Source organism: Canis lupus, chromosome 12 (assembly GCF_048164855.1).
Source record: "Canis lupus baileyi chromosome 12, mCanLup2.hap1, whole genome shotgun sequence".
Classification (NCBI taxonomy): domain Eukaryota; kingdom Metazoa; phylum Chordata; class Mammalia; order Carnivora; family Canidae; genus Canis; species Canis lupus.
In genome coordinates, this window is record NC_132849.1 from 49,282,384 (window position 1) to 49,294,796 (window position 12,413).

General features: G+C 49.2%; 1 protein-coding gene and 1 pseudogene across 2 annotated transcripts in view; both read left to right on the forward strand.

The window, feature by feature from the left end:
* Nucleotides 1-1,559: 1,559 nt before the first annotated feature.
* Nucleotides 1,560-12,413, forward strand: part of APOB (apolipoprotein B) — a 37,395-nt gene continuing 26,541 nt past the window's right edge. For both annotated transcript variants that reach the window (XM_072770943.1, XM_072770944.1), the window contains exons 1-10: nt 1,560-1,638; nt 1,876-1,914; nt 3,194-3,309; nt 4,405-4,550; nt 6,550-6,703; nt 7,552-7,707; nt 9,112-9,236; nt 9,907-9,992; nt 11,131-11,350; nt 12,106-12,333. In XM_072770943.1, coding sequence (XP_072627044.1) covers nt 1,572-1,638; nt 1,876-1,914; nt 3,194-3,309; nt 4,405-4,550; nt 6,550-6,703; nt 7,552-7,707; nt 9,112-9,236; nt 9,907-9,992; nt 11,131-11,350; nt 12,106-12,333 — 1,337 coding nt within the window. In that variant the 5' untranslated portion in view covers nt 1,560-1,571. The remainder of the gene's footprint in view (nt 1,639-1,875; nt 1,915-3,193; nt 3,310-4,404; nt 4,551-6,549; nt 6,704-7,551; nt 7,708-9,111; nt 9,237-9,906; nt 9,993-11,130; nt 11,351-12,105; nt 12,334-12,413) is intronic.
* LOC140602036 (U4 spliceosomal RNA) lies at nt 3,771-3,847 on the forward strand (annotated as a pseudogene).

Below are 12,413 nucleotides of genomic sequence, written 5' to 3' on the forward strand. Positions count from 1 at the left end.
GCGGGAAGTCAGTCCTAAAGCCATTCTAATAAAATGCTCAGAGAACTGGGGCTCGGGGGTGGATACTTTCTCCAGACCTTTCACAATTCAGTGATGCAGGTAAGGCCAACCAGTGTGGATGCAAAGCAGCTGATCACCGCGGGGAGTTCAGGCACCCCAGGAGTTCCTGGCTAAAGAGAAATGTGGATGCAAGTGCCAGGAACAAGGCAAATGTAGAAGGTGTCCCCGTTGAGAGACCGGGAAGGAACCCTTCTGGAACCTTCCTCCTCACCCCCAGAAGACCCGAACACAGGAACTTTATTCCACCCGGATACAGAAGCACCAGCCTGTGACAAATAAGCACTGGCCTGTGCAATAGGCGTTTTTGTACATCGGGTAGTCGCCGTCCCCTCTTCATCACTGGGGGCTCCTCGCCCCTGCCCTGCACCCCTGCTCGGGGCTCCGCACCCCACCCCTGCCCTGGACCTCTCCAGCAGTTGCTGTAACACCTCACCCCGTTAGCACTCCCGAGGCCTACCTTCGATGCCTGCCTGCAGCTTCCTGTCTATGGCATCTGTCACCAGGCAGACTGGAGGTGCCTGGCGACAGGCCAGTGCCGGATGTGGCTCCGTCCCATCTCTCACACTCTGGACGGCCACTGGGTCAGTAAAGTCAATGAAGCTGCAATGTCTGCGCTGTGCGGGATTCCCCACAGCTGGGGGGGGGGGGGGTGCTTGGCAAATGTCCCCCGTAGAGGAAGGGGGGGTCTGTGGAGTGTGGAGGAGGCCCTGGCTGTTGCGGAGGAGCATGCGGTGTCCAGGTGTCCATGCACCACGCGGCGGCCCCCACCGTCCTCCCGTTCCTGGACGCAACCCAGGAGCTGGGGCAGGCAGAGAAAGGCCTCCTCTCCCCAGTTTCCCACGATGACGGGGGAGGGGCACCTCGCTGGGGTTTCCTGACCATGTGGACCATGTGGACCATGTGGGCGCTCGGCTCGGCCGGGCCTGGGACTGGTCCAGGACCCCCAGCCAGTGCCCCTCTGCTCCCTCCGGGCGGGCGGGCGTGCAGGCCGCGACCCCAGGCCAGGGGCGCCATCCCGGCGAGGGGTGAGGGGTGAGGGGTGGGGGCCCCTCCCACCCCACAGTCCCCCAGACCCGAACAGAACGGAAAAGGTCTCAACCGAGCGGCTGTTAAGGGCCGGTTCTGGAAACGGCTACAAAGGCGGAGGGGAGCGGCGGTGGGGGTGCCGTGGGGTGCGCGGGCACCTCGGGGGGCCCCCCCCGGCCCCAGCCTCCGCGGGCGGGGCTCCGGGCGCCCCCACGGCCCGGCGGCCCGCGCTCGCCCCCTCGCCGGCCCCTCCTCGAGCTGCGAAAGCAAACAGCCGGCTGCCCTTTGGACCTTTTGCAACTGGCCTGCGCGCCCCGAGCCGGGCGCTGCGCCCCGGGCGGCCTGGTATAAAGCGGGCGCGGGCGCGGGCGGCGCATTCCCTCCTCGTGCGGGGCGGCCGCCTGCGGGTGCGGCCCCTGAGCCTCCCGCGAGCCGTCCGGCCAGCCGCCCCCGCGCCCCCGGCGCCCCCCGAGCCCCCCGTCGGCATGGGCCGGCCCGGGCCCGCGCTGCTGCTGCTGCCTCTGCTGCTGGCCGCCCCCCGCGCCTGGGCTCGTGAGTGCGGGGCGCTGAGCCCGGGGGGCGGGGGGCTGAGCCTGGGGGGCGCTGAGCCTGGGGGGGGCGCTGAGCCCCGGGGGGTGGGGGTGGACGCCCCGCGGCCCGGCCCCCCGGAACCGCCTTCCCTGCAGAGCGCCAGGTGCCCGCCCTCCGCGGCGCCCTCCCCGCCCCGGGAGACCCTGGGCCCGCGGGGAGACGCGGGAAGCCCACGCGCCCTTTCCCCTTTTCTTGCAGAAGACGAGGTGCCGGAGAGTGCGAGCCCCGGCTGCGCAAGTAAGGCCCTTCCCGCCGCGCTGGGAGGGCGCCCCCGCCCCCGCCCCCGCCCCCGCCCGGCCCGGCCCGGCCCCCGCCCTCCTCCCGCCCGCGGGCGCCGCGATGGTCTGATGAGTGTGCACCCCTCTGAGCCCCAAGAGGCCAGTCCCCTGAGACTCTGCCCACCCCCCGGGGATCTCGACTCTCTCCTCCCTGCATTAATGTTCAGTCCCTAGAGCTTGGCCTGGGGGCAGGGTAGGGAAGGGACTGTCACCCAGTGGGCCCAGGGACACTTTAAAGAGACATCACGTTACCGTCTGTTTATCCGTGGCTAATCATTGATTCGAAGCACATGAGGGTGAGGAAATGCTGACTTTAACCTTTGCGCACAAATCCAGACCCCGCTCCTAAGTATTTACCTGACCTCCACGGGTCAAGGAGCCGGCCGTCTGGTGGTACCCAGTGTCCTGAGAGCGGGAGGCCGTGGCCTCTGGTGGGGCAGCACTGCCATCGCGTGGCCGTCTGGCGTCACTGCACCGGTGCTCGGGCCCCAAATGTTCTTTTTTTTTTTTCTTTTTTTTCCTCAAACTGTTCGACAAATTCTCAAGCACGGTGAGAAACTCCGGAAATTCCTTCTCGGAATTTTTCTTAAGACAGTCAGCTACCCCGAAAACTTAATGAACCTCGCCTCAGGGATTTGGTAGAACCAAAAAAAAAAAAAAAAAGGAGCCACAGAATCGTGGTATTTTCGAGCGGAACAGGTGTTAGAGGTATTTGCTTTACGAGGCCAACTGTTAATCCACCGTCTCTCCATAGACTTTCTGGGCTCCACTGTTTACTACTCCCCTCCTTGCACCCCATGATACATTCAAAAATTACTGGCAAATTTAAACATCCTCAACAAACCATAGCAGAGAAGTTAAATCTGTAAAGGGAAATTAAGGATAATGCAAAGTCAATTAAAAATAATTGGGAAAAATTTTTTTTTAGAAATAATAATTGGAGTGACACCTGAGTGGCTCAGTAGTTAAGCATCTGCCTTCAGCTCAGGTCGTGATCCTGGGGTCCTGGGATCGAGTCCCACATCGGGGTCCCCGCAGGGAGCCTGCTTCTCCCTCTGCTTATGTCTGTGCCTCTCTGTCTCTCATGAATAAATAAAATCTTTTTAAAGTAATGACAATAACAATTGGAGTTTAGTTACCACTTTTTATGGTCTTTGTCACTACCCCTCGCTTCCTAGAATAGACTATCCTTGGGGGAGTTATCTGCTATGTAGCTGACTTATTTGTCCCCATTTTAGAAGGTGCAACTCGCTTCAAGCACCTCAGGAAGTATGTATACAACTATGAGGCTGAGAGTTCCAGCAGTATCCCTGGGACCACTGATTCAAGAAGTGCCACCAGGATCAACTGCAAGGTATGAGGGGAGAGGAAGAGCCACTAAAGGAAGCTGGGGCTTCTGGCCTTGCAAACCCAGGTCACAGCAGGACTGCTATAATCACAAAGCAAGGAACTGTCCCTACGTTTGAAAGTTAGCCACTCTGCTGAGTTTTCTGCTACAAAAAATTTTGCCAGCCAGATTTATTTTTCCATTAGCTTCCAAGATGTAACTGGAATACATGATCTAAAATATCAGCATTGTAGAACGGTAGATTTAACAAGATGAGAGAAACACAATGGGTGGTAAGCCAAGGGAGATGGGCATCTCAGGAAAGCATTCTGGGGTGCAGTGTTTATATTTGCAGCCAAACAGAAGAAAAAAAAAGAAAGAAAGAAAAATTTAAATATGTAGTTTGTTCTCAAATAAAACTTTATCTATTGCTGGAATGATTGTACTCACGTGCATGTTCATAAGGGATGGATCTAAGGGCCACTACTAGCTTTGCGCAGTGGCAGTATCGTAGCCAATGAGGTTTATCCGAGGCGCGATTATTGCTAATTGAAAAAAAACTAAGGGCCACTACTGGGGGTCATGTGGGAAAGAGAAGTCAAGCTGGGAAACTGACCTCTTCTTTCTAGGGCCCCATAGTCTATGTTAAATGAGGTAGCCATTGACCACATGTGGCTATTTCAATTGAGTAAAACTTAAAATTCAGCTTCTTGATCATACCAGCCACATTTCAAGTGCCCATGGCTAATGACTCTCATATCAGACAGGGCAAATGTAGAAGATTTCAGTTTTTGCAGAAAGTTCCTGAACAGTGTTAGATAATCACTAGGGATCTCCATAAGCTCCTGCAATACATGAAGCTCTGAATAGGCCCCAATAGTTACAGACAGTTGGATTGGTTGGGTTGTTTGGTGACATGAAGGAGACATTTGCTGTTGAAACCAATGATAGCCTTCTTCCTGCTTCCCGTTGTTCTTCCTCTAGCTCCTAGACTGCATTCCGTCTAACCAGTGGTCCCCAACTGTATTTCCTTTGGTGTCCTGATTAGGGAGTAAGCCTTGGGCTGTGAGGGGTCTCCTGTTCTTGAGGGACGGTCTTCATGTACTGCTACCCTCTTCCCAGGTTGAGCTGGAGGTCCCTCAGCTCTGCAACTTCATCGTCAGGACAAGCCAGTGTACCCTGAAGGAGGGGAATGGCTTCAACCCAAAGGGCAGGCCCTCCCTGCATAAGACCAAGAACTCTGAGGAGTTTGCCGCCGCCATGTCCAAGTAAGGCATGGGCCTGTGTAATCTTTTGAGCTCTGGGAATCACTGGATGTGTTGTGCATGTGTGTGCGCATGTGCGTGTGCACTTGTGCACATGTGCACGTGCACCCAGGGACGGATGAATGCATGTGTTCATATGAGGCATGTGTGTGAGGATAAGTATTTTATTCTGTATTCATCGTGGGTTAGGGAATTGCTAAGTTGTCACAAAAATCAAAAAAAGAGGGAAGTATTTACCCTCCCCTAGTGAAGTGCCCCTAATTATCATTTAAATGTGTTTCTAAAAATTCCCATGCTTTAAAACTCCTTGAGACAATAAAGCTAAGAAGGTTTATTTAAACAAGTGAACTCTTGTTTAAAGAACTAAACAAGACAGGTAGCCCATGGTCTTCAGGGAGGGTCCAGCAGGACTTGCGGGTGTGGCCTACACATGGGGTGGCAAGGCCCAGCCTCAAAGAGTCCAGCGAGTGCCAGGTCCCCACCCAGGGCCAGTGTTCTGCCAGTGCACAGTGACACGGCCATCCTGGTGTTTACGGCTGGCATGCCTTCTGACTGACCAGTGTCTGTATTGCACCTGTTGTAAATATTATGAACATCACCCCTGCCTCAAGTCCAAATCACAGTTGGTAGTGTCCTAAGAGTGTGCAAATACAGGCAGTAATCGGTTTGTTGATCTGGGAGCATCAGAAACTCAGCCCATCTTTTGATTTGTTAAACATTAGACATGAAAGCAAATCCTCTCTCTGCAGAGTAAGCCTTGGTGCTTGTCTCTCACCAATATTTTACCTGAGACCTGAACATGTATGGGGGACAGGGATGTGGTGACAGGAGGGACTGGTAGTTACTTTGGGGTATTTACCTTTCTCCAAACAAAAGGGATTCCTGCTCTTGACCACCACAAGACTGCCCAGGCCTACACTGCAGTGTCTGGAACTTTCTGCGAGGATGTAGAGCTGTAGGAGATATGTCTGGTCTCCTTCTCCTCCTTCTGACTTAACTAGAGCAGATGCAGCCTTAATTTCCAAAAGGAAGTCCCCAAAGGGAGGTCCCTAAGATCATAGTTGATATAGGCTTCAGACATGGTCTCAGACTATATAAAAGAGTGATTACCCAAATGTATGAAAAGAAGCTCAAATTCACAAATAGTCAGGAAGTGTAATTAATGTTACAACAAGATATTTATCACATTATACCCATAAGATTACAGAAATTTAAAACAGCTAAGAGCCTGTTGCTGGTGGGCCTCTGAGGAAAAGTGTACTCGTATGCATTGCTGGTGGAAATGAGAGCCAACAGTCAATATCTATTATAATTAGAAATACTTACTGCCTTTGACACAGCAATTTCAATATTCTGGGACTCTAGCCCATGAAAAGAAAAGCAGTAATGTGTGAAGATCTATGCATGAGGGTGTTTATTTCAGTGTTGTTCATGTGGGGGAGAAAAAAATCCAGAAAGTGAATCCCATCAAATAGGAGAAGGCCTGAATAAATTGCAACCATAAAATGAGAAAGTTCTATAGCTTTAAAAAAAAAATCTGTTAGAGCTATACTAAATGAGTCAAAGGATTTCTGTGGCATATAATTGAGAAAAGCAAGATAGAAAAAAATGTGGAAAATACAATGTCATCTATATGAAACAAGAAACGAAAGAAATCTTTATGTGCAAATGTTTCCACCCCCACACCTCTAGATGGGATCGCCTGAGTGTGGAGATAGAAATGGAATACCCGGTGGGTTGTTCCGTGAGGAGCATGACAGCAGAGACTGGTGTGGGTGGAAAACAGAGTAGGGATGCATGAGGCAAGAAAAACAGGTAAAGAAGTAAAAGAATGCCAAAAACATACACAAATTTGCATACTTTTGGAAAATGTACATTTATAAAGAAAAGATTGGGAGAGAAAAAAAAACAAGTTGGGGAGGCCACAAAGTTCCGTCACTTACATCCACCAAGCTCACGGTGGAGAAAGGACACTTCTGTGAGCTTATTCTCTCTGCAACAGGTATGAGCTCAGACTGGCCATTCCTGAAGGGAAGCAAGTTTTACTCTACCCGGAGAAGGAAGAGCCTACACATATCCTGAACATCAAGCGGGGCCTCATTTCGGCCCTCCTGGTTCCCCCAGAGACAGAAGCAGATAAACAAGTGTTGTTTCTGGTAAGAATTCAGAAAGTTGGTAACAGTGGCCCTTTGAGCTCCTCTTCACAGATTTGAGCCAGGTCCCACTGTGTACATAAAGTGGGTTCTTGACTACGTGGCTAGTTATGCAGGCGGCCCTGTACTGGGGTGAGGCGGCAAGACCCAAGCCTTTTCTTGTCCCCTAGGCTCAGGAATGGATCTTCCTGAGCAGGCTTACCAGGTTAGCCTGATTTTAAAACAATACTTAAGAGGTCCTGACCACGCTACTCTTGTTTGATTTTTTTTTTTTTCTGTATCCCCACAAGGTTTAACACAGTAAAACCTGTGTGTATTTTAAACACAGAAAATAATTATATCTGTTGCCAGCCTCTCTTAAGAATGTCAAGTTTCGATCTGAGAAAGAATCCGATTTATTTGAGTCCCATGAATATTTCTTGAGTCTTTACTGTGTTCTGAGTGCTATAGGATACAACACTTGGAGAAAACAGAGATGCATCATGCAGAGACCCTTCCTCAAGGAGTTCTCAGGACCGGGGGAGAGAACCAAAACATAAGGCAGACTAGAATACATGCTGTAAATGAGCAGTAGAGAAAAACCTCTGAGAGCACCGAATACAAGCGCAGAGGTGGCTGGGTCCTAGGAGGCCAGCTGGTGGGCCTCAGAACCAGAATCCCCTGTAACTGGCCTTCTCACTCCACCTCTGGCCAGCCAGGCAGCAGCAACGCCCACACTCTGCCTTGGAGGAAGAAAGTCCCTTCCCAGCCCATGTTGCTCCTGCCTCCCAGACTCCTTTCCCAGCCTCTCTAAAGCACCTACAGCTGTTTTCCCATGTCAGATACACCTGCTGTATCTTCTATTCTCATAGGATACTGTGTATGGAAACTGTTCCAGTGACTTGACTGTTAACGCAAGGAAGGCAAATGTGGCAACAGAAATATCCATTGAAAGGAACCTGGAGAAGTGTGACCACTTCAAGCCCATCAGCACAGGAGTTAGCCCACTTGCTTTGATCAAAGGCATGGTAAGTTTCATGTACACACCGCTCCTTGCACTGAGTATTGTCCTCTTGGTTGTTAAAATTCTGGAATATTAGAGCTGGTAGGGATTTTAGGGAAGAATGAACCCAGCCTCATCTTCATATAGACTATAGCAGGAAACTGCGGACCAGACCAGGAAAGGACTGCCCAAGGCCACACGGCCTGTAGTTAATTGAGCCAAGACTAGAATCAGGGTCCTGACTCCTTGGTCCAGAGCTCTGTCCTTCTTGCTGTCATTCTGTCACTGGAATCAAACCTTCCACCATCACTGGAGAGTAATGACTATCCATTCCTGAGAAGGTTCTGGGGCTTAGCCACCTACTGCTGTTTCCTATAGGAGGGCCGGATGTACCCAGTTCTAGGCATCTGACCTCTGAGGAAGTCCCCTGACCTATGTTCTACCTCCTGTAGAACCTCCTGTGTAGGTGACCCCCTTGTATTAACCTTCTCTGCTATCACTTCTACAGGGGTCATGTAGCACCAGAGCTTGCCCAATGCCTTATAATCTTCTGGGACATGAATCACAGCTTATCTCAATAAACAGGAAGGACTTGTGCAATCACTGCCATACTTGGCAATGTTCTGGTTATTGTCCTTGAAGCCAAAAAGATGGTGTCTGATGACTATAAAGTCCATAATCAGAATAGGCCAAGGCACTTGCTTATGTGTCTTTTTTTTTAATACTTGTGTGCTCAGCCCCACTATGGGCAGCACTGAGGGGCAGAGACAGTGGCAGATGAACCATGGACCTTCCCCTTGTACTTACAGTCTAATCCAGGAACAAGGTTCCTACACTTGCCAATAAAGGACAATAAATGACATACTTGATAAAGATCTAAACTGAGCAGTGCAGACAAGCATTCCTAGGCCTGACCAGGAAGGAGAAAGCACTCTTCACATAATTCACTGGGCAAAGCTGGTGGTAGATCTGCTTAGAAGGAATGGTGGGAGAGCATCAATCAGTCTAGCCTCAAATGTTTATAGAGGATATGGAGCATAAACATGAAAGATACAAAAGACACAAGAGTGAAAGAGAGAGATAAGGACAGGCTTCTAGGCAAAGAAAACTCAAGAAGCAGTGTGTGAAGTGTTAATGTGTGGTGGGTGGGGATGTGGACAATACCAGGTTATATACATTTTGCGCAGGATGAGAGAGGTCCACTGGCATGGAATAAGAAGAGTCTACAGCTTGACTAAGCTTTGGGGATGCTGAGTTATTGCATCCCTTGGTCTAAATGTCAAGTACCAAGTTCCCTTCTTTAACTGAGTTTATCTAGTGGTACAGAACTCCCATCGCCCACCTCCCTCGAAGGCAAATGCCCATGGCAGAAGAATCAGGTTGAAGCCCCAGGAATTGATCAAAATGCTTTTTCCAATCTCATTCACAGGTCCGCCCCTTGTCAACTCTGATTAGCAGCAACCAGTCCTGCCAGTACACTCTGGACCCCAAGAAGAAACATGTGTCAGAAGCCATCTGCAAGGAGCAGCACCTGTTCCTGCCTTTCTCCTATGAGTAGGTCACCCTCTGCACCCTGATTCATCATTTATAGAGTTGATATGAGACAAATGTTTCTCAATGCCCTGTTCTAGGCGAGGCTCTGCCTGGAGGAGCCTATGAGGAGGTACAAAGCAGAGCCCATCCATGTCTCCATTTTCAATCTAACAGGCAATTCAGAAGGAAAATCTTAGGTACACAAAACAATTTGAGACCAACACAATATATCTGAGACCCATATTTTAAGGATTATGGATCAGAAAAAGCCAGGGATCATTGCAGGCTGCCCTGGTTAAAAAGACTTTGTAGAGAACTTATACATCCCAATCCATTTTTTAAACCGAATCCATTAACTAGTGTTTATTGATTAATCGTTCTATTCTTGACGTTCTGCTAAGGGAGATACACAGGAATTTCTAGGCACAGTGTTGGTCCCTACTCTCTGGGCACTCCAGACTGGTAAAAGGTGTAAGGTACAAATGTCTCTCCAATGGAAGGACAGCTAGCATGACCAAGAGGAGGTGGATGGTGTTCATTAGCAGGGGAGGAGGCCAAGGAGGCTGGACTTAATGGTTTGAATGATAGGCAGGATTTGAGTAGAAGTGGAGAGAGAGACATTCGACATGAAAAGAATAATTACACTTTAGGGAGCTGACCATCCATGACATGATGTGCTTTATTTGTTCAGGAATAAGTATGGGATTATGACACAGGTTACACAGACTTTGAAACTTGAAGACACGCCTAAGATCAACAGCCGCTTCTTTGATGAAGGTAAGATTTTATATGCACATAGTTGCCACGGCTGGGAAATCTGCCCAAGACACACCATGTATCACGGCTGGGAAATGTCTGCTGACTGATGAGTCATGTGGGTTTTGACATTCTGGCTATGGGCTGCTCTAATGAGAAAGCACGTCCCTTTCAGAATGTCAAGTGTCAATGCGATAAAGGAAAAGGAGAAGTGTCTCAAAGCTACCTGAGTTTTTAAAAAGATGAAATTGGCCTCTTTTTAATTTGGTAGATCTGACTGTAATAAGCCTAGGACCTGGGCGAGGTGAGACAAGTGGGAGAGGGCTTTTGGGATCAGGAATTGGTCTTTAGAGCAGGAAGAAACCTTAGCAATCTCTAGTCCAATCCTAACCCTGTATTTGTCTTGTATTTAAATCTGTCTTATGCATTCATTGTTCTCAGCAACCTATGATATCAGGTGGTAGACACATGTGTGCTTTTATACCCATTCTACAGAGGGGAAAAAGATACATGGAGAGGCTTGTGATGTATCCAACATCTCTGAATATTGGAAGTAGTGCAAAACCAGCCCTCAGGTCTAATCTAAGCCAGTACTCTATACATTGTACAACATTTCCCCCATTATTCCCTCACATTTCCCACATTAACCTCTGTCCTGGCAGAGGTCAGAGCAGGATGATGGAAGAGATACAGAAGGGTCTTTCCCCCATAAGCTGCTTATAGATCGCATTGGAAAAGATGGCAGGTGAGCATCAATGTGTCTAGCCTCAGCCACAGCCACGTCAGTGGCAGCACTTCCTCTAGTTCCTTCTGGCAAAGAGGTAATCTGATAGCAAAGTCAGACAAGCCTGGATTCAATTGCAGCTCTGCCTCTTACACTGAGATGTCTTTGGCAAGGTGAATTGCTCGTCTCTGGGTCTCAGTTCCCTAATCTTTAAATTGAGGAATAATAGCAACCCATGAGCATAGTATGATGAGTCAGTAAAAACACTGAAGTCAAACACCTAGCATGGAGCCAGATACATAATAGGCATTGAGTATAGCATAGTTTTCTTTTCTTCTCTGCTGATAACTCCCTAATTTCCAGTTTTCAGTAGACCATGAGATGGTTGAAATGTAGGGTTAGGCAAAAATCCCTTTGACACTTTCCGCCTTCCAGGTGCCAAGGAAGTGGGTCTTGCCTTTGAGAGTACCAAATCCACATCACCTCCAAAGCAAGCAGAGGCCATTGTGAAGACTATCCAGGAGCTGCAAACACTGCATGTCTCAGAGCAGAATGCCCAGAGGGCTAACCTCTTCAATAAACTGGTTACTGAGCTGAGAGGTCTCAACAATGAGGCACTCACAACCCTCTTGCCAAAGCTGATGGAGGTGTCCAGGTATTTCTTTAATGGTTACAGCTATATCTCTTGTGTCACCTATGGTAGATGGCTGAACTTTCAAACCCTAGCCAAGCAGAAAATATCAATCCAGTTTTTTCACTAGTCGGTCAGTTAATGTTTGCTGGATAGAGAAATATCAACATATCAACTAACGTGCTTAGAGTTCCATGGGCAACACACACACACACACACACACACACACACTGCATTCAAGGCAGACATGCATTTGTGTGTCAAAATGGGAGGAAAATATTTCACACATTTTGATGAGTATCTTCTAATTCTTCATTCTATTGTGAGTACCTTGGAAAGTTTGAGAGAAAAAGAAGTCTATGCCCTCTGGAAGCCTAGGCTAGTGGAAAAAGAACTCAGGCAAACCAAGTAATATTGTGATTTCTCTAGACTTCAAGGCTCTCGCTCTAACTGCTGAGGTCAGAGGAGGGAATAAGGACCAAAATGAGGCCATGCCAGTATTTGCCTGGCACATGCTATGTTCTGAATGAAGGGCAGTAATAACAGTCTTCTTTTGGCGATAAATCTAAGACTTTCCTCCAAGGTTCTTCTCCAGTGGACAGTACTTATAGGGAAGGCTTCCTGTTCATGGGATTTGAGTTGGATTTTGGAAGATGGTCGGATTTGGAGAGTGAACACAAGAAATTGGGATACTCCTGACAGAGGGAGCATCATGGGCCAAGGATATCCGAGCTGCCTGAAGGTGATCTGTGTAACCTTCTCTGCTCTTTCCTTCTCAGCCCCATCACCTTACAAGCCTTGATTCAGTGCGGACAATCCCAGTGTTACACTCACATCCTCCAGTGGCTGAGAAGTGAGAAGGCCAATCCCCTCTTGATAGATGTTGTAACCTACCTGGTGGCCCTGACACCAGAGCCCTCGGCCGAGAGACTGCAGGAGATCTTCAGCACGGCACAGGAGCAGCAGAGCCGGGCCACTTTATATGCTCTGAGTCACGTGGTCAACAAGTGAGTTTCACACTGGTTCTCCTCCAAGGAGCTAAGACCCCACATCCTTGTATTAAGATGGGACCCCTCCCTCCACTTTC